The 22,829-nt window shown below is 45.3% G+C and overlaps 1 protein-coding gene across 1 annotated transcript; it reads left to right on the top strand.

Moving 5' to 3' along the window:
• Positions 1 to 510: 510 nt before the first annotated feature.
• Positions 511 to 16,449, top strand: LOC136579668 (olfactory protein-like). The gene is made up of 7 exons (XM_066579717.1): positions 511 to 603; positions 4,165 to 4,301; positions 4,414 to 4,484; positions 14,014 to 14,124; positions 14,255 to 14,356; positions 15,714 to 15,739; positions 16,246 to 16,449. The coding sequence occupies exons 1-6, from the start codon at positions 511 to 513 to the stop codon at positions 15,731 to 15,733; spliced, it is 534 nt and encodes a 177-aa protein (XP_066435814.1). The 3' UTR covers positions 15,734 to 15,739; positions 16,246 to 16,449.
• Positions 16,450 to 22,829: the final 6,380 nt, after the last annotated feature.

Here is a 22,829-nt window from a genome sequence, read left to right on the forward strand (position 1 = left end):
GAGCGATGAGCTGATCCCTTATTCTGCATAAACGATAGACGATTGGCTCATCTTGCAGTTTAAACAGCGGACATTCAGTAGTGAACGTCCGCTGTGTTATCTCAATGGAGAGGGGGGGGGAGCAAGGACAAACAGGGACGAGTGTTGGGAATCGTTTGCTCGACATTCGTCCCATGTAAATGGACCTTAATATACAGTTTACTTCTTCATTACTGGGGATGAAAATGAAGTTTAGACCCTGAAATTAGGAATGTACACAGATGTGGTGTGTAACATATACAGCTCTGTATGAAATATCAAGGATTAATTTCAGGTTTTTGGCAACTGCTGCAGACTGAAATTGATTCCTCATTAGACACAACTGAAGGCTTCAGGTCGACGGTTACATAACGCACTTACCAAAGACAATGGCTTTTTATTACAACATTCTGCACTTGGTAATGATTTCTGTATAAATACAGACACCAGACATCAAGAGCTTCACTCCAAACCTTCATCGCAATTGCAACCATGCTCCAAGTCACAGCAGCCGTCCTGCTCCTCCTCTTCATCCAATGTCAGGCTGAGGATGTGAAGCCGATGGAGAATTTTGATGAGAATAAAGTAAGTATAAATATTAATATTTTTTCCATAAACTTAGAAAATAGTTGTTGTGATATTGAACCCAGCAAGCTGATCTAACATGATTTTTCAGACACAGTGGACAGTAAGTTATCATTGACAACTATTTCAATTTTCGTTTTCCCTAATTCTAATATCTTTACTCTATTGTTTCCTAAATGCACAGCAATTCTTTAGCTTTCTACTATGCTCAAAGTCATCCTCTGCTTGCCAAGAAAACGGAATATTTCTATTACAATAGAAATGAATAGTTTGAATCAGCAGCTTTATACAAGAATATAACTACTATAATACTGCCCCCCTATGTACAAGAATATAACTACTATGATACTGCCTCCTATGTACAAGAATATAAGTACTATAATACTGCCTCCTATGTACAAGAATATAACTACTATAATACTGCCCCCTATGTACAAGAATATAACTACTATAATACTGCCTCCTATGTACAAGAATATAACTACTATAATACTGCCCTCTATGTACAAGAATATAACTACTATAATACTGCCCCCTATGTACAAGAATATAACTACTATAATACTGCCCCTTATGTACAAGAATATAACTACTATAATACTGCCCCTATGTACAGGAATATAACTACTATAATACTGCCTCCTATGTACAAGAATATAACTACTATAATACTGCCTCCTATGTACAAGAATATAACTACTATAATACTGCCCTCTATGTACAAGAATATAACTACTATAATACTGCCTCCTATGTACAAGAATATAACTACTATAATACTGCCCTCTATGTACAAGAATATAACTACTATAATACTGCCCCCTATGTACAAGAATATAACTACTATAATACTGCTCCCTATGTACAGGAATATAACTACTATAATACTGCCCCCCTATGTACAAGAATATAACTACTATGATACTGCCACCTATGTACAAGAATATAAGTACTATAATACTGCCCGCTATGTACAAGAATATAACTACTATAATACTGCCCCCTATGTACAAGAATATAACTACTATAATACTGCCTCCTATGAACAAGAATATAACCGCTATAATACTGCCCCCTATGTACAAGAATATAACTACTATAATACTGCCCTCTATGTACAAGAATATAACTACTATAATACTGCTCCTATGTACAAGAATATAACTACTATAATACTGCCCCCTATGTACAAGAATATAACTACTATAATACTGCCCCCTATGTACAAGAATATAACTACTATAATACTGCCCCCTATGTACAAGAATATAACTACTATAATACTGCTCCCTATGTACAAGAATATAACTACTATAATACTGCTCCCTATGTACAAGAATATAACTACTATAATACTGCCCCCTATGTACAAGAATATAACTACTATAATACTGCTCCTATGTACAGGAATATAACTACTCTAATACTGCCCCCTATGTACAAGAATATAACTACTATAATACTGCTCCCTATGTACAAGAATATAACTACTATAATACTGCCCCCTATGTACAAGAATATAACTACTATAATACTGCCTCCTATGTACAAGAATATAACTACTATAATACTGCCCGCTATGTACAAGAATATAACTACTCTAATACTGCCCCCTATGTACAAGAATATAACTACTATAATACTGCCTCCTATGTACAAGAATATAACTACTGTAATACTGCCTCCTATGTACAAGAATATAACTACTATAATACTGCCTCCTATGTACAAGAATATAACTACTATAATACTGCCCCCTATGTACAAGAATATAACTACTATAATACTGCTCCCTATGTACAAGAATATAACTACTATAATACTGCCTCTATGTACAAGAATATAACTACTATAATGCTGCCTCCTATGTACAAGAATATAACTACTATAATACCGCCCCCTATGTACAAGAATATAAGTACTATAATACTGCCCCCTATGTATAAGAATATAACCACTATAATACTGCCCCCTATGTACAAGAATATAACTACTATAACACTGCCCCCTATGTACAAGAGTATAACTACTATAATACTGACCCCCTATGTACAAGAATATAACTACTATAATACTGCTCCCTATGTACAAGAATATAACTACTATAATACTGACCCCCTATGTACAAGAATATAACTACTATAATACTGCCCCTATGTACTAGAATATAACTACTATAATACTGCCTCCTATGTACAAGAATATAACTACTATAATACTGCCCCCTATGTACAAGAATATAACTACTATAATACTGCCTCCTATGTACAAGAATATAACTACTATAATACTGCCTCCTATGTACAAGAATATAACTACTATAATACTGCCTCCTATGTACAAGAATATAACTACTATAATACTGCCCTCTATGTACAAGAATATAACTACTATAATACTGCCTCCTATGTACAAGAATATAACTACTATATTACTGCCCTCTATGTACAAGAATATAACTACTATAATACTGCCTCCTATGTACAAGAATATAACTACTATAATACTGCCCCCTATGTACAAGAATATAACTACTATAATACTGCCTCCTATGTACAAGAATATAACTACTATATTACTGCCCCCTATGTACAAGAATATAACTACTATAATACTGCCTCCTATGTACAAGAATATAACTACTATAATACTGCCCCTTATGTACAAGAATATAACTACTATAATACTGCCCCTATGTACAAGAATATAACTACTACAATACTGCCTCCTATGTACAAGAATATAACTACTATAATACTACCCCCTATGTACAAGAATATAACTACTATAATACTGCCCCTTATGTACAAGAATATAACTACTATAATACTGCCCCTTATGTACAAGAATATAACTACTATAATACTGCCCCTATGTACAAGAATATAACTACTAGAATACTGCCCCCTATGTACAAGAATGTAACTACTATAATACTGCTCCTATGTACAAGAATATAACTACTATAATACTGTCCCCTATGTACAAGAATATAACTACTATAATACTGCTCCCTATGTACAAGAATATAACTACTATAATACTGCCCCCTATGTACATGAATATAACTACTATAATACTGCCCCTATGTACAAGAATATAACTACTATAATACTGTGTCCTATGTACAAGACTATAACTACTATAATACTGCTCCTATGTACAAGACTATAACTACTATAATACTTCTCCCTATGTACAAGAATATAACTACTATAATACTGCCCCCTATGTACAAGAATATAACTACTATAATACTGCTCCTATGTACAAGAATATAACTACTATAATACTGCTCCTATGTACAAGAATATAACTACTATAATACTGCCCCCTATGTACAAGAATATAACTACTATAATACTGCCCCCTATATACAAGAATATAACTACTATAATACTGCCCCTATGTACAAGAATATAACTACTATAACACTGCCCCCTATGTACAAGAATATAACTACTATAATACTGCCCCCTATGTAAAAGAATATAACTACTATAATACTGCCTCCCACCTTGCTTGAGTTATTAACACTTAATACTTCTGCTATGTCCTTAGTATATGGGTACATGGTTTGGCGCCATAGTAGCATCAAACTGCGCCATGTTTAAAGAGATGAAGAAGGACATGACTCGCCCTACAATCACTTATGCCAAGGACGGCAATATTCTAAAAAACAGTGTGGCATTCAAAACGTAAGTAGCTGCTTCGTTATGGGTGATGATGAGGCAGAAGAATCTTGTGTGGATTTACAAGAATGTAAAGACGATACAACATTTCCGCTTTGTATTTCCTCCTCTTCCTCAGACCTAAGGGCTGCCAGCAGATGGATGCCACTTTGGAGACCATCGCTAACGGCCACTACAAGCATGATTCTGGTGAGCATCTCCAGCAGTCTGTGATCAGCATTCTCCCCAGTATTTAGCACTCTGCAGTGTTTAACTCACAGAGGATTGCCTAGATGGAGACACAGTAACGATCCCTCAGCTGTGTGAGCAGGGCAGCTTTTCAGCCTCTGAATATAAACACTTACGCTCGGGCTCACATGGACGTAATTCCCTGCGTGCCACGCGAGGCAGCATGCGATTACATAGCGTACTTGCTGTGTGCTGCCAATTGCTATACGCTATCCTGGTGTGTAGGCGCGTGCAATATGTGCCAAGATAGAACATGCGTGATACAGCAGTCTGTGGCGTATTGGGGGGTCATATTAAGCACACAAACCCCACACATGTAATACGCTGTCACTGCACGCTCGTGTGAGGCGGTCTTAATCCTTATATATATATATATATGTTGAAAGCCCTCACTCACTGACTTGCCACTAATTCTCTAACTTCTCGGTATTGTACAACCATGACATTTTGCACAACCATTCTTTACATCCTAAATAGGAAAAGTAAAGGGGTTACAAATTGATTATTTTATGTTAATTGCAAAAGTAGGTGCACCCCTATGTAATGTAACATCCTTATGTAGTACAAGCATGAAATTTGGCACAAGCATTATTTGGGTCCTAAATGAGTAGAGTGGGAGGGGTGGAACATTCTGCAGAGGGACATCGGTACATGCAGCCTGAGGAGAATCTAACGCTCCTCTATGTGTAGACATATTTTATTCCTCGGTGCCTCTAAAGTAACCATGACTTCATAAAATGTTCAGTGCGAACAACAAGTAAACACCTGTACCAAATTAACTTGAGCGAGGCCGGGTACATCAGCTAGTATTCATTTATAATAAAATGAGAAACCTAAACATTTAGTTGTAGTGGAGTGAAATGAAAATAAATCCCCACAATTTCACCATCTTTGTTGAGGGATCCTGTTATCACGGCGTACAAACTGCGGCAAAAATGACACGATGACTTTACTCCATGGGCTGGTACCATTACTACGATACCAAACTTGTAGAGTTTTATTTTTCCACCACAGGAAAAAAGTAAAAATCTTCCGTGCGCTCCAAGGGTCACAGCGTGAATGCAGACTCCGGGTCCGTAAACTTACACAACTGTTTATTGTTGCTACGCGTTTCGGCGTTCAAACAACGCCTTCAAGCGAAATATGCATACAGATTATACTTAAAAGCCGTCTTATATACATGGATACAAAGATTAAACTCACGCGTGTCGTGTTCGCTTCGGACGCCATCCAAAAGCCCATCCCCCCTAGGGAGGAGATTCGGTCACATGACTAGGTCATGTGCCACAGGTCATGAGGCCCAAATTCTCAATAGGTGGAGCGCATAGTGCGTTCCACTCGCGTTTCCTGAATCCGGTTGCGATTAGGCTTCATCTAAAAAGTAAAGCCGTCAATTCGTCTCTGCAGCTGCACCCTATTCGTGTCGGCATGTTCTCATCATGAACAAAAGTACAAAAAAGATATATATATATATATATAGATATATATATCCATCAAAGCAGAACGAACTCCTGTATATATGAATAGATTATTCTGGACGGAAGAATAAAAACCTCTTCCTACACAATTTAATTTAATGGATGGATAACCAAATAATTATAGTTTCCAAAAAAATAGATTAAAATTAGAGTTCAGCGAACGTACTCTGCTGAGCTCGATGCTCGTTCAAGTATTAGAGTACTTGATGGTGCTCGTTACTCGAACGAGCATCAAATCACCTTTGCCCCCGCCCCAGTTTTTGGCTCCTCCCCGCTGTGACATGGGAAGATGGAGAGGGAGAAAGGGAGGGGGAGAGGGAGGGGGAAAGGGAGAGAGGGAGGGGGAGTGGGAAGGGGGAGAGGGAGAGGGAGGGGGAGTGGGAAGGGGGAGAGGGAGGGGGAGAGGGAGGGGGAGAGGGAGGGGGAGAGGGAGGGGGAGAGGGGGAGAGAGAGACACGAACCAAGATAAAAAAAAAAAGCTCGGGACCCTGCGTTCCACATACAAAAATGCTTGAGTCTCCCATTGTAGTCAATGGGGTTCGTTACTCGAGTAGGGCTCTCGAATTTTACGAAAAGCTCGACTCTTATAACGCGGCCCTGAGCATTTGGGGGCTCGCTCATCTCTAATTAAAATATATATACAGATATACAAAGAATAATATAGAAAATATCATCTAAAATCTCATTTAAACCAAATGGTGTTCGTGTGTTTAAACGACACATCCAGAACATCTCTTATTTTCTCAGTTGGCTGATGAAGTTGGACGGAACGTATTATAGTGGGGTTACTGTAAGATATTTAGTATGATGATTGCGTCGGGATACTCTGGGCTTATTAAAGCCTCTCCTACTATTACATTTATGACTAGAGACCCGACTTCTCAATGCATCCTTTGTTCTCCCGACATATTTTAAGGACATTCTAATAAATATCTAACACATTTAGTTTCACAGCTTCATCTCAGCTGGTTTGCCCCCTCCCCCATCTCAGCTGGTTTGCTCCCCTCCCCCATCTCAGTTGGTTTGCCCCCTCCCCCATCTCAGCTGGTTTGCCCCCCTCCCCCATCTCAGCTGGTTTGCCCCCCTCCCCCATCTCAGTTGGTTTGCCCCCCTCCCCCATCTCAGCTGGTTTGCCCCCCTCCCCCATCTCAGTTGGTTTGCCCCCTCCCCCATTTCAGTTGGTTTGCCCCCCTCCACCATCTCAGTCGGTTTGCCCCCTCCCCCATCTCAGTTGGTTTGCCCCCTCCCCCATCTCAGTTGGTTTGCCCCCATCTCAGTTGGTTTGCCCCCTCCCCCATCTCAGCTGGTTTGCCCCCCTCCCCTCTCTCAGCTGGATTGCCCCCCTCCCCCATCTCTATTGATATCCCACCCCCCGTTATATCTGCACCACATTTACAGTTCTTCTTTTTACATTTAAATATCCCCGATTCCAAATTGCTGGTATTTTTAGTAATCATCCTCTTTGTTGCCTCCGGTCTAGACGGGCCGAGATCTGCTGGATAGTTTGATTTCTCCTAAAAACTAATTTAGGATTTTTGCCAGTAGATCCTGTAGAGATTGGGGGTCATTGTCTAAAATACACCAATTGTTCCCAATAATTTCCTAATTTCCTCATGTTGCCTTCTACATTTAGTGATGAAGCTTGGTCCCTTCTCCTTCCCATCGGCTTTATTTACTAACCCTCGCTTATCCCGATGAGTGAATTCCTTTCTTCTATCATTATCTTTGTCTTTTTCTTCTAATATTCTATTATTTGCCGAATCTATTAGTTTTTTTGAATACTTTTTTTTTCTAAAAAACGCTCCCTAAGGATCGGGGCCCGATCTTCATCCCTCGTACAGGTCCTACCTGTCCTTTTTAAATTGTCCATATGGATTATTGATCTTCCAATGGCACGCATGGCAGCTGTAGAAGTCAACGTCGCTGTTACTATCGACTTTCCTAAAATGGGTTTTAGTGATGATCCTGTGAGAAGTTCTAAATCTACAAACACTAAATCTATTAGATCTTTATTATCAGTGAATTTAGGATTAGAATCATTGATGTTTAATTCTCTGACAAACTGCACTAATTCATCCTGTTCCCCTTCCCATATGATGATAATATCATCAGTGAATCTCTTGTGGAACTGAATTCTACTGGATATGGATATGAAGGATCTGGATTCTTGAATAAATGACATCTGGTTCTTGGACACAAGTGGATCCTCATTTAGGGTTTTTACAATTGCTTCAATCCCCTTCTTGTGTGGGATGCTGGAATAAAGGTCCACAACATCTAAGGAACACCAAAACTATGTGTTGCTCCATCTGATGTCCTTAATCTATTCCTATAGATGATTCCAGTGTCCTTGAGGTGCGGGGGTAGTCCTCTCACATATTTTTGGAGTTGTCTATCTAAATATTCAGACAACCGACTAGTAACCGTATTAATGCCGGCTATTATCGGTCTACCAGGTGGATCTCCAACATTCTTGTGTATTTTTGGTAGGTGGTGAAACTATGGGGTCTCTGGCTCTATTAGTAATCTATATCTGCCTTCTATGTCTGTTATACCATTAGTAGATACCCCTATTTTAATTACTTCCGTTGGGTTTTTTGAATGTGCAAAGTTGGGTCTTCTTTAAGTTGAATATATTGTTCTCTATCCCCTAAAATTCTCTTATACTCAGTGTCATCTGTGGATGAATCCATAACGACATAACCCCCCCCCCCCCCTTTTATCTGCCTTTCTAAAAACTACTTCTCTCCCTTCTTTAATGTCTTTTGTTGGATTAGTTAGATTAGAATCTGGTATGGCCTCATTACTTTCTAATTTGGTGAATTCTTTTACTACATTCCTATAGAATCCTTCAATGTGGGGACCTCTGACCTCTACTGGATAGAACCTACTGATAGGTTTTGATTCCTCCAGATTAAATTCTACTAGATATTCCTCTTGTTTATTGTCCTTATTGATCAAACAATATCAATTCGACGTCCGTTTTCTCGAATAGATCGAATAAATTAGAATTTTTTGTGGGACAAAAAGCTAGTCCTTTAGAGAGGAGATCAGTTTCGTAGGTCTGTAGGGTGTAGTTAGAAATATTAAATATACCAGATTTGCGGCCTCTTCGGCTGTTACTTCCTCGTTCTCATTGTGGTTCTTCTTTTTTCTATTAGGGTTACTTTTCTTCCCTCGTCTTTTGCCCTTTTCCGTTTACAAGTTCTTTTAATGGAGGTGTTTTGGGGGTATCCGTTGACTTCTGTATTATTGCTCATAATGACACTCTCTTTTTCTTACTGGGACGTCTTTTGTTTTTTCTATTGTTGTTGATGTGTTCGGACCCTCCTCTAAAACACGTTTCTGTATTTTAATTGAAGACTTATGGCCCTGATCAGCCGACATAATATGTCTACCCGATGGATCCTGATGATCCAAACTCCTAAATTCAGGAGGGAAGTCACAGGGGGATAAATCTAACAAAGTCCACTCTGTAATGTGTGTTTCTGTACCATTATCTTGTATCTCGCCGGTGGAGTCTCCATATTAACCCCTCTCTCTTTATTACCATTGATGCTAGGTAATGATGTATTAGTAACATTGGTTATAAAGCTTCCTATGTCTATCTTATTGGGCAGTGGGATGGTGGGGGTAAGATGGTAGCTCTCTCCTAATGGGATATCAGCTCCTTTATTGGAAGTACACACATGTTCCGTCCCATTCCATCAGCCAACTGAGAAAAAAAGAGATGTTCTGGATTTATCGTTTACCATTTGGTTTAAATTAGATTTTAGAAAAAATCTGATGGTTTTATAAATTGCTGTTTTTATTTATATTTTATATATTATTCTTTGTGTACATGTATATGTTGCAATTGTGTGATCGCTCATGCAGTATAATGTAATACCGCAGTACTGCATTATACCACACTATGACAGGCAGTTTATCAAGACCTACCACTCCTGGGGGTCTTCAGAGATCCCTAAACTGCCATGGCAACCAAATAGCACCTTGTGATCTCATTGTGAGTGCGCAGAGCATTTGTTTGTTTAAAGGGTAACAGCTGCAATCAGCTTACAAGCTGATTGCGGCTTGTATGGGCAGGCGTCAGCTGTCAAGGACAGCTTATACCCGCCATATATGGTGCAGGACCAGCTCCCAGGGTTCGAATGGAGTGGGATCGGAAGCCAAACCAGTTCCATACAAACCCTGGACGCCCAGGACATAAATATACGCCTAGGGCATGAAGGGGTTAACACTGCGCTGCCTGGGCCGACTAGCCAGCTCTTGTAGGACACATGAAATATGAGTGTAGGCGCGTTTAAGAAAATCGCTGGATCGGTCGAACTTGAAAGCTAATCATTCAGTGTAAAGGCAGCCAGCGATGAGCGGTAATCTGTCACTTATCGTTCTTTTATGCAAGCATGAACGTAACCGTCCGCTCGTCCGAATGATAAATCGTCCCGTCTAAAAGGGGCCTAAGGTCGTATTCACACAGGCGATTTTCCCATGTGAGTTCCTTCTGATTCCAGAGACCGTTCTTTTGAATGGGTTAATTCAGACAAGTGATTTTTCACTCAGACCGATAGTCTGAGTTACAAAAAATTGCTGCACATCCTACTTTTTGGCGATACTTGTTCAAAAATCACCCAATATTTTTGATGGGAGAACTAAAAAATGCATCACAATGGCATGACGTGCCAGTCTTATGTATGTATTGTTGTTTTATTCTGTAATATTGTTTTACTGATGTATGTAATTATGTTTTTTACTATTTATGTCCCCCATGACATCATGTAAGACCTCTGGGGGACTTTTTTTTTTTTAATTTGACACTTTCCCACTGTAGCTGGGGCGTCCATAGGAGCCGCATCCATAGGAGCCCCAGTTACAGGGGAAAGCAACCCCTGTAGTGACAGTAGTCACTAGCAGAGCTGGCCAGGGTCTAGTATGACCCTCCAGCTCTGCTGTAGCAGGAAACCCCAGTGGTCACATGACCCCCCGACTCCCAGAGTGGAAGACTCCCTTCCATTTCCACTTTCTAGTACACAGTGCTCATTGAGCACTGTGTACTCGAGGAAGCAGAAGGCAGAAAGAGTTAAAAAACCCTCCTGCTGTCTTCTCCAGGTTATCAGCTGTCACTAACAGCTGATAACCTGTTCCTGCCCTGATTAGTTGCAGAGACAGGAGGCTTAAAGCGATGCTGTAATTTTACTATGGCGGTGCTTTAAGCCCAGGACCAGGTGCCTGGTCCTTAATGGGTTAAGGCATATTTCTATGGACAGCACATGAAAAAAAGAACCACTAACCAAAGAGCGGAAAAAATGTGCGATAAATGGATGCAAATCACAAAAGTGCATTAAAACTGAATTCAAATCACCCAAAAAATAGTCAGTTTATCACTGACCAAAATCGCAGTCACCCGTGTGAATTCCGTCTGATTCCGAGGTGGACAGCTCGCACGGGGAGAGAATCTGTTCATTTGTGTGGGTTCATTCACAAGAGTAATCCTTCACCCACACCTATAGTCCAAGTTAGAAAAATTGTTGCATTTCTATTTTCGGCGATTCTTGTATGATTTGCCGTTATTTTCTATGGGAGCATTAAAAAAAATGCATTGCACGTATAAGCCGCGTGATTTCCATGCGAGCGCGATCCGTTTTTAAAGCTTTTTACTCTGGGCAGCGCGTGCGGTTTTGTTAATGTGCACGAAAAATAGATGTAAATCTGATGCAAAATGTACGTTTTTAAAGCAAAAGCACATGCAGGAAAATCACAGTGAAACTTTAGGGAAACGGTCACTTTTTCACTGACCTACAATGCACTTGCCTCTGTGAATCCAGCCTTAGGTTTGCGCCGCCGTCGATAAAGGTCTCAGTGTCCATATTGCATCCCTATAGAAGGCCTGACTAGCCTGGAGCTTTGTCTTCGGTATCTGGTAGGGTTGGACTGAGATAAACCCAGATGTCACTACAGATTATTTGGGAACACACAGATACCTGTGCAAAAAGATCAGCAGAAGAACAAGCAAACGCTCCTTCACTGTCTGATCTGGTCTACACTATGCTGACAGAAGTATTGGGACGCACATAACAGGGGATGAAATTGGATTTTATTCCCATTTTCCCATCCCAATGTGTGGAGGGATTTGTCTCCATTCCTTCAGGAGAGCTTCAGATAGGGATGTGGGGGGATGATGGGTGTGTTGGTCGGGCCCGCTCAATGAGATTAAGGTCCAGACTTTGGGCCAACAATGAAGTCTGCAGTCATTCTGCTCCCCACGCTGCATGCCGTATGACATGGCGCTCGTCATGTTGGTGGAGACATGGAACTATACCAGAGTATTACCACAGGGGAGGTGATGCCACATTGTCCGGGATGTCTCTGTACCCATTGTCGGTGAAGGTGGACTTCACTATAACCAATGGCTCTAACACCCCCCACCATAACAAAACTGACTCCAAACCTCACTGTTAGGACGATGCCGTCACGTAGAAACCACTTTCCAGACAACCATCACACCCAAGTGCGCCATCCAATGGGAAGATGGTGTCCTGTGATTCATCTGTCCACAACACTTGCTTCCACTCACTTACAGTACATCACTCCAAGCCCCATCGTAGGAACCGCAGTACAGTTACTGCTCTGATGTTGTGTGCAGCCGCTCGTCCATGGTAACCCTTCACATGCCGTTCCCTATTGATGGCTCTGGTGCTAATGGATGTCCCAATGTCCTGTGAGATCCCCTGAGAGAGGGCAGACGATGTGTGTGAGGTCTTCACAGCTCCTACAAGGCTTTGTTGTCCACGTTGTCAGTTTACGAGGTCTCCCTGATGTGGCAGCACCGCACACCGGACGGCTTCCATCCCCCAATCACGTGGCCAACAGTGGACTCTGGAAGGTCCAGAAGCTGCAATGTCCTGTACTGATTGGTTGCTGACATCCCCCCACCAGACTGCGTTGTCAGCTTTACATCTGGTGACATCCCCCCACTAGACCCCATTGTGAACTCTACACCTGGTGACATCCCACCACCAGACCCCATTGTCAGCTCTACACCTGGTGACATCCCACCACCAGACCCCATTGTCAGCACTACACCTGGTGAGGTCCCCCCACCAGACCCAGTTGTCCACTCTACACCTGGTGACGTCCCCCCATCAGACCGCATTGTCAGCTCTACACCTGGTGAAATCCCCCCACCAGACCCCGCTATAAGCTCTATACCTGGTGACATCCCCCCGCCAGACTCCGTTGTAAGCTCTACACCTGGTGACATCCCCCCACCAGACCCCATTGTCAGCTCTACACCTGGTGACATCCCCCAACAGACCCCGTTGTCAGCTCTACACCTGGTGACATCCCCCCACCAGATCCCATTGTCAGCACTACACCTGGTGACATCCCCCAACAGACCCCGTTGTCAGCTCTACACCTAGTGACATCCCCCCACCAGACCCCGCTGTCAGCTCTACACCCGGTGACATCCCCCCACCAGACCCCGTTGTCAGCTCTACACCTGGTGACATCCCACCACCAGACCCCATTGTCAGCTCTACACCTGGTGACATCCCCCCACCAGACCCCGTTGTCAGCTCTACACCTGGTGACATCCCACCGCCAGACCCCGTTGTCAGCTCTACACTTGGTGACATCCCCCAATAGACCCCGTTGTCAGCTCTACACCTGGTGACATCCCCCAATAGACCCCGTTGTCAGCTCTACACCTGGTGACATCCCCCAACAGACTCCGTTGTCAGCTCTACACCTGGTGACAAATGATCGTATGAACGGCAGTAATGATGGCTCGTCCCATAAGGCCGATCATCTGCTTTGTGTGATCAGTTGCTGATTGAAATGTTTTGTCAACTGGTGCCCATCACAGTAGGCTGATTCTCAGCCCGTGTAAATGGGTCCTTATAGGGACTAGCCAGGGGGAGGACGTATTCTGACCGGCGGTGGTGGTGTGCCTTACGTACTGCTGTCTGTATTTACTCTTTATAACCATTAGTCTCATCGTTTCTGCACAGTGCATGGAAAAAATGAAATCATCGTCGTGAACACAGATTACGATACAACGGCCCTGGAAATGACCATCCTTGTCCACGAGGGAAAGACCTGCATGACTGCAAAGATGTTCAGTAAGGAATACATAGCACTGGTTGGGGGGCCTTGGGTACACCTATAGAGGTGAAGGCTATTAGAGCCGCTGGGTAAGAAGACATACGGAATGCCATGATATAACGGATTGTAATGGGTTTCCTTCCTCAGGGAGAGATCAGAAATTGCCTGAAGATGTAAAGGAACAAGGTCTGAAGCACTTCCACAGCAAAGGCTTCACCAATGAGGATATCCTGATATTCACCACACCAGGTAGATGGAGAACGAGGAAATGGGCGATTGTGGGGATGTGCATGGGGTGCAGGACTGGATAGGACAGTAATATGGGGATGCATAGGATTATATAGGGATATGGAAAGTGTAGGATATAGGACTGTAATATGGGGATGTATGGGATATAGGACTGTAATATGGGGATGTATGGGATATAGGACTGTAATATGGGGATGTATGGGATATAGGACTGTAATATGGGGATTATATTAATCTTTATTTGTATAGCGCCATCTTATTCTGCAGTGCTTACAGAACAGGGGGAACACAGACAAAACAACAATTACATGTGATATACAATCAGTTTGTAACAAATGGGGTGGGGGTGATACAAGAGGTACAAGGGGGGAATGAGGCATGGGGGAACACAGGCAGTATAGGAGTGACATATGGAAAGTAGGAAGTTATTAGGAAGCTGACGTGGTGGGGCAGTAAGGAGGTGAAGGGTTAGAGGTTGTATGCGATAAGCAGGGTAGAAGGTGTGGGGAGCCATAGGGAGGGGTGGGGGAGTAGGACAGGAGATTTGGTATGTCTCCCTGAAGAGGTGAGTTTTTAAGCTGCGCCTGAAATTTCGTGCATCGGGAATTGTCCAGATGCCTTGGGGTAGAGCATTCCATAGGATTGGTGCAGCTCTAGAGAAGTCCTGTAGGCGAGCATGTGAGGTTCGTATTACAGGGGTGTTTAGTCTGATCATGGGATTATACTGTAATATGGGAATGTATAGGATATAGGACTGCACTGGGGGATATATAGGATATTGGAATGTTTGGGGTATAGGAAAGTAATATGGAAATGTATAGGATACAGTAATGTAATATGGGGATTATACCGTAATATGGAATGTATAGGACTGTAATATGGAAATGTATGTGATTATGTAGTATTATGGAATGTACAAGGTTCAGGATAGTAATATAGGGATGTATGGGATATAGGACTGTAATATGGGGATGTATGGGATATAGGACTGTAATATGGGGATGTATGGGATATAGGACTGTAATATGGGGATGTATGGGATATAGGACTGTAATATGGGGATGTATGGGATATAGGACTGTAATGTGGGGATGTATGGGATATAGGACTGTAATATGGGGATGTATGGGATATAGGACTGTAATATAGGGATGTATGGGATATAGGACTGTAATGTGGGGATGTATGGGATATAGGACTGTAATATGGGGATGTATGGGATATAGGACTGTAATGTGGGGATGTTCGGGATTCTAATGGTCTCCAGTTTGGGATGTGAGGTTGTGCTGGGATTCTCCGGAGCGTCTATTCTAGCTTTCATTGTCTGACCCAGTTTTCCGTTTCGATCTCTTCACAGCTGAATGTTCCCCCAAATGAATTCTGGTGAGTTTGTATCTGATAACGTGGCAATGTACCAAAAAGACAGCGTCCTATAGAGCGATGGGGCCCTGGAGAGAGAGGGCCCCGCACTAAATACCTGCATCCTTTCTCCTCCATTGACATTAGGATATTGGCAAAATGAAGAAGTAAGGAATTAGCTCCAAACACAGAACCAGGACCTCACGCCCATGGGGCCCCCTGAAGTGCAGCGGCATCAGCACTGGGTTAGGGCCCCTCCTCTCTCTGCCACTGCCAGCATTATAAATATATATATATATCATTTCATAAATCTGCTATTCCAGAACATTTGATCATCCAGCGCCTCTTTAGCCCAGATTAAGTAGATCTCCTGTATCCGTGTTCTCGTTATTAACCCTGCGGCTCCTGATATTATATTATCACAGAAGTCAAACTGAGTGACCTGTTCTACCAATATTGACTGGGGGGGGGGGGGGAGCTGCTCCCGGGATCAATCACCTCTGACCTTCTGATATGTTTTTGTTTTACAGAACTTCCACCAAGCCCTCATGCTTCCCGAAACCCAGCTGCACCCCCCTCTGCCCCCACTTCTACCTCCCTCTAACCCTCCGCCCCCTCCTGTACCCCACCTCCGCCCCTTTCTGCACCCATCCTGTACCCCATCTCCGCCCCCTCCTGCACCCACCGCCTCTATCTGTATCCCGATATCTTCTCTGATCCATCATGAAATCAAATAAAACCAAAGAAAGCAAACAGTTGTCCTGTGTGATACCGTCTGCTGAAGCACTGTATCTAAGCCTGTCATGTGCGCTTCTGTCTGCTGAACTGACACAAGGGAAAAACATGAAGGGGCCTCCATCACCCTTTTGATCTGGATTATTGGGGTCCCCCAGGTTGGACCCCCATCAATAAAATGTTGACATATCCTAGCAACATTCAGTGACCTTCTAATACCGTTCTGAGTACAGCCATAATATCCCAGGAGTAGGTGGGTACATCCTGTATGTAGGTGGGCATAGCTTATATGTAGGTGGGTACTGCTGACATGTAATTGGGCACAGCCCCGTTATGTCACCGGAGTTTGTTACAAGTTCTGGTGAAGAACAAGGAGAGTATTTGATTTTTGATGTTTGAGATAAACTTCTGCTCCTGGTTAATGATTTTCAGCAAACAAAAGTACAAGTTCAAAGGTGACGAAAGACACAGCGTCCCCATCCGTGCGGCAAACGGGGCCAAAACCACAAGACCACAGTCAGTAATACTACAAACATATGATAACTACCCCCTACCACCCGAATAACAGTGTATAATGTATCTACTGAGCCGCCCGTAATACTGAACAGAAAGTAACATCCAGGGCACTGCCGATCATAGGACACTTATAAACCTGTCCCTCCCCACCCCCCGAGTATTAGTGTCACTATCCCGTCCCCCCAGTGTCAGCGTGTCATTATCCCGTCCCCCAAGTGTCAGCGTGTCATTATCCCGTCCCCCAAGTATCAGCGTGTCATTATCCCGTCCCCCAAGTGTCAGCGTGTCATTATCCCGTCCCCCAAGTGTCAGCCTGTCATTATCCTGTCCCCCAAGTGTCAGCGTGTCATTATCCCGTCCCCCAAGTGTCAGCGTGTCATTATCCCTTCCCCCAAGTATCAGCGTGTCATTATCCCGTCCCCCAAGTGTCAGCGTGTCATTATCCCGTCCCCCAAGTGTCAGCGTGTCATTATCCCGTCCCCCAAGTATCAGCGTGTCATTATCCCCTCCCCCAAGTGTCAGCGTGTCATTATCCCGTCCCCCAAGTGTCAGCGTGTCATTATCCCGTCCCTCAAGTATCAGCGTGTCATTATCCCGTCCCCCAAGTGTCAGCGTGTCATTATCCCGTCCCCAAGTATCAGCGTGACATTATCCTGCCCCAAGTGTCAGCGTGTCATTATCCCGTCCCCCAAGTGTCGGCGTGTCTTTATCCCGTCCCCCGAGTGTCAACGTGTCATTATCCCGTCCCCCGAGTGTCAGCGTGTCACTATTCCGTCCCCCGAGTGTCAGCGTGTCACTATCCCATCCCCCGAGTGTCAGCGTGTCATTATCCCGTCCCCCAAGTGTCAGCGAGTCATTATCCTGTCCCCCAAGTGTCAGCATGTCATTATCCCGTCCCCCCAAGTGTCAGCGTGTCATTATCCCGTCCCCCCAAGTGTCAGCGTGTTATTATCCTGTATCCCAAGTGTCAGAGTGTCATTATCCTGTCCCTCAAGTATCAGCGTGTCATTATCCCGTCCCCCAAGTGTCAGCGTGTCATTATCCCGTCCCCCAAGTATCAGCGTGACATTATCCTGCCCCAAGTGTCAGCGTGTCATTATCCCGTCCCCCAAGTGTCGGCGTGTCATTATCCCGTCCCCCAAGTGTCGGCGTGTCTTTATCCCGTCCCCCGAGTGTCAGCGTGTCACTATTCCGTCCCCCGAGTGTCAGCGTGTCACTATCCCATCCCCCGAGTGTCAGCGTGTCATTATCCCGTCCCCCGAGTGTCGGCGTGTCATTATCCCGTCCCCCGAGTGTCAGCGTGTCATTATCCCGTTCCCCGAGTGTCGGCGTGTCATTATCCCGTCCCCCAAGTGTCGGCGTGTCATTATCCCGTCCCCCAAGTATCGGTGTGTCATTATCCCGTCCCCCAAGTGTCCTCGTGTCATTATCCCATCCCCCAAGTGTCAGCGTGTCATTATCCCGTCCCCCAAGTGTCAGTGTGTCATTATCCTGTATCCCAAGTGTCAGCGTGTCATTATCCCGTCCCCCAAGTGTCAGCGTGTCATTATCCCGTCCCCCAAGTATCGGTGTGTCATTATCCCGTCCCCCAAGTATCAGCGTATCATTATCCCGTCCCCCAAGTGTCAGCGTGTCATTATCCCGTCCCCCAAGTGTCAGCGTATCATTATCCCGTCCCCCCAAGTGTCAGCATGTCATTATCCCGTCCCCCCAAGTGTCAGCGTGTCATTATCCCGTCCCCCCAAGTGTCAGCGTGTCATTATCCTGTATCCCAAGTGTCAGAGTGTCATTATCCTGTCCCCCAGGTGTCAGCCTGTCATTATCCTGTCCCCCCAAGTGTCAGCGTGTCATTATCCCGTCCCCCAAGGTTCAGCATGTCATTATCCCGTCCCCCAAGTGTCAGCGTGTCATTATCCCGTCCCCCAAGTGTCAGCGTGTCATTATCCCGTCCCCCCAAGTGTCAGCGTGTCATTATCCTGTATCCCAAGTGTCAGAGTGTCATTATCCTGTCCCCCAGGTGTCAGCCTGTCATTATCCCGTCCCCCAGGTGTCAGCCTGTCATTATCCTGTCCCCCCAAGTGTCAGCGTGTCATTATCCCGTCCCCCCAAGTGTCAGCGTGTCATTATCCTGTCCCCCAGGTGTCAGCCTGTCATTATCCCGTCCCCCCAAGTGTCAGCGTGTCATTATCCCGTCCCCCAAGTGTCAGCGTGTCATTATCCTGTCCCCCCAAGTGTCAGCGTGTCATTAAGCCGTCCCCAAGTATCAGCGTGTCATTATCCCGTCCCCCAAGTGTCAGCGTGTCATTATCCCATCCCCCAAGTGTCAGCGTGTCGTTATCCCGTCCCCCAAGTGTCAGCGAGTCATTATCCTGTCCCCCCAAGTGTCAGCATGTCATTATCCCGTCCCCCCAAGTGTCAGCATGTCATTATCCCGTCCCCCCCAAGTGTCAGCGTGTTATTATCCTGTATCCCAAGTGTCAGAGTGTCATTATCCTGTCCCCCAGGTGTCAGCCTGTCATTATCCTGTCCCCCCAAGTGTCAGTGTGTCATTATCCCGTCCCCCCAAGTGTCAGCGTGTCATTATCCCGTCCCCCAAGTGTCAGCGTGTCATTATCCCGTCTCCCAAGTATCAGCGTGTCATTATCCCGTCCCCCAAGTATCAGCGTGTCATTATCCCGCCCCCCAAGTGTCAGCGTGTCATTATCCTGTCCCCCCAAGTGTCAGCGTGTCATTATCCCGTCCCCCCAAGTGTCAGCGTGTCATTATCCCGTCCCCCAAGTGTCAGCGTGTCATTATCCCGTCTCCCAAGTATCAGCGTGTCATTATCCTGTACACCAAGTATCAGCATGTCATTATCCCGTCCCCCAAGTGTCAGCTTGTCATTATCCTGTCCCCCAAGTGTCAGCCTGTCATTATCCCATCCCCCAAGTGTCAGCGTGTCATTATCCCGTCCCCCAAGTGTCAGCGTGTCAATATCCCATCCCCCAAGTGTCAGCCTGTCATTATCCCGTCCCCCAAGTATCAGCGTGTCATTATCCCGTACACCAAGTATCAGCGTGTCATTATCCCGTCCCCCAAGTATCAGCGTGTCATTATCCCGTCCCCCAAGTATCAGCATGTCATTATCCTGTACACCAAGTGTCAGCGTGTCATTATCCCGTCCCACAAGTGTCAGTGTGTCATTATCCCGTCCCCCAAGTATCAGCGTGTCATTATCCCGTCCCCCAAGTATCAGCGTGTCATTATCCCGTCCCCCAAGTATCAGCATGTCATTATCCTGTACACCAAGTGTCAGCGTGTCATTATCCCGTCCCCCAAGTATCAGCGTGTCATTATCCCGTCCCCCAAGTATCAGCATGTCATTATCCTGTACACCAAGTGTCAGCGTGTCATTATCCCGTCCCCCAAGTATCAGCGTGTCATTATCCCGTCCCCCAAGTATCAGCGTGTCATTATCCCGTCCCCCAAGTATCAGCGTGTCATTATCCCGTCCCCCAAGTATCAGCGTGTCATTATCCTGTACACCAAGTGTCAGCGTGTCATTATCCCGTCCCCCAAGTGTCAGCATGTCATTATCCCATCCCCCAAGTATCAGCGTGTCATTATCCCGTCCCCCAAGTATCAGCGTGTCATTATCCCGTCCCCCAAGTATCAGCGTGTCATTATCCTGTACCCCAAGTGTCAGCGTGTCATTATTCTGTACCCCAAGTGTCGGCGTGTCATTATCCCGTCCCCCAAGTGTCAGCGTGTCATTATCCCGTCCCCCAAGTGTCAGCGTGTCATTATCCCGTCCCCCAAGTATCAGCGTGTCATTATCCCGTCCCCCAAGTATCAGCGTGTCATTATCCCGTCCCCCAAGTGTCAGCCTGTCATTATCCTGTCCCCCAAGTGTCAGCGTGTCATTATCCTGTACACCAAGTATCAGCGTGTCATTATCCCGTCCCCCAAGTATCAGCGTGTCATTATCCCGTCCCCCAAGTATCAGCGTGTCATTATCCTGTACCCCAAGTGTCAGCGTGTCATTATTCTGTACCCCAAGTGTCGGCGTGTCATTATCCCGTCCCCCAAGTGTCAGCGTGTCATTATCCCGTCCCCCAAGTATCAGCGTGTCATTATCCCGTCCCCCAAGTGTCAGCGTGTCATTATCCTGTCCCCCAAGTGTCAGCGTGTTATTATCCCGTCCCCCAAGTATCAGCGTGTCATTATCCCATCCCCCAAGTGTCAGCCTGTCATTATCCCCTCCCCCAAGTGTCAGCGTGTTATTATCCCGTCCCCCAAGTGTCAGCGTGTCATTATCTTGTCCCCCAAGTGTCAGCGTGTTATTATCCCGTCCCCCAAGTATCAGCGTGTCATTATCCCATCCCCCAAGTGTCAGCCTGTCATTATCCTCTCCCCCAAGTGTCAGCGTGTCATTATCCTGTCCCCCCCAAGTGTCAGCGTGTCATTATCCCGTCCCCTCAAGTGTCAGCCTGTCATTATCCCGTCCCCCAAGTGTCAGCGTGTCATTATCCTGTACACCAAGTATCAGCGTGTCATTATCCCGTCCCCCAAGTGTCAGCGTGTCATTATTCTGTACACCAAGTATCAGCGTGTCATTATCCCGTCCCCCCAAGTGTCAGCCTGTCATTATCCCGTCCCCCCCAAGTGTCAGCGTGTCATTATCCCGTCCCCCCAAGTGTCAGCCTGTCATTATCCCGTCCCCCAAGTATCAGCGTGTCATTATCCCATCCCCCAAGTATCAGCGTATCATTATCCCGTCCCCCCAGTGTCAGCGTGTCATTATCCCGTCCCCCAAGTGTCAGTGTGTCATTATCCCGTCCCCCAAGTGTCAGCGTGTCATTATCCCGTCCCCCAAGTGTCACCGTGTCATTATCCCGTCCCCCAAGTGTCAGCGTGTCATTATCCCGTCCCCCAAGTGTCAGCGTGTCATTATCCCGTCCCCCAAGTGTCAGCGTGTCATTATCCCGTCCCCCAAGTGTCAGCGTGTCATTATCCCGTCCCCCATGTATTAGCGTGTCATTATCCCGTCCCCCAAGTGTCAGCGTGTCATTATCCCGTCCCCCAAGTGTCAGCGTGTCATTATCCCGTCCCCCAAGTATCAGCGTGTCATCATCCCGTCCCCCAAGTATCAGCGTGTCATTATCCCGTCCCCCAAGTATCAGCGTGTCATTATCCTGTACACCAAGTGTCAGCGTGTCATTATCCCGTCCCCCAAGTATCAGCGTGTCATTATCCCGTCCCCCAGGTATCAGCATGTCATTATCCCGTCCCCCAAGTATCAGCGTGTCATTATCCTGTACACCAAGTGTCAGCGTGTCATTATCCCGTCCCCCAAGTGTCAGCGTGTCATTATCCCGTCCCCCAAGTGTCAGCGTGTCATTATCCCGTCCCCCAAGTATCAGCGTGTCATTATCCCGTCCCCCAAGTATCAGCGTGTCATTATCCTGTACCCCAAGTGTCAGCGTGTCATTATTCTGTACCCCAAGTGTCGGCGTGTCATTATCCCGTCCCCCAAGTGTCAGCGTGTCATTATCCCGTCCCCCAAGTGTCAGCGTGTCATTATCCCGTCCCCCAAGTGTCAGCGTGTCATTATCCTGTCCCCCAAGTGTCAGCGTGTTATTATCCCGTCCCCCAAGTATCAGCGTGTCATTATCCCATCCCCCAAGTGTCAGCCTGTCATTATCCCCTCCCCCAAGTGTCAGCGTGTTATTATCCTGTCCCCCAAGTGTCAGCGTGTCATTATCCTGTCCCCCCCAAGTGTCAGCGTGTCATTATCCCGTCCCCCCAAGTGTCAGCCTGTCATTATCCCGTCCCCGAAGTGTCAGCGTGTCATTATCCTGTACACCAAGTATCAGCGTGTCAT

This window comes from Eleutherodactylus coqui, chromosome 10, assembly GCF_035609145.1.
Source record: "Eleutherodactylus coqui strain aEleCoq1 chromosome 10, aEleCoq1.hap1, whole genome shotgun sequence".
NCBI lineage: Eukaryota > Metazoa > Chordata > Amphibia > Anura > Eleutherodactylidae > Eleutherodactylus > Eleutherodactylus coqui.

Bases quoted from the DNA above. Each gene is read 5' to 3' on its own strand.
- LOC136579668 (XM_066579717.1), top strand. From the start codon at position 511: ATGCTCCAAGTCACAGCAGCCGTCCTGCTCCTCCTCTTCATCCAATGT. The intron at 604-4,164 runs GTAAGTATAAAT...CTATGTCCTTAG, and splicing joins AGAATTTTGATGAGAATAAA to TATATGGGTACATGGTTTGG. The intron at 14,357-15,713 runs GTAGATGGAGAA...ATCTCTTCACAG, and splicing joins CCTGATATTCACCACACCAG to CTGAATGTTCCCCCAAATGA.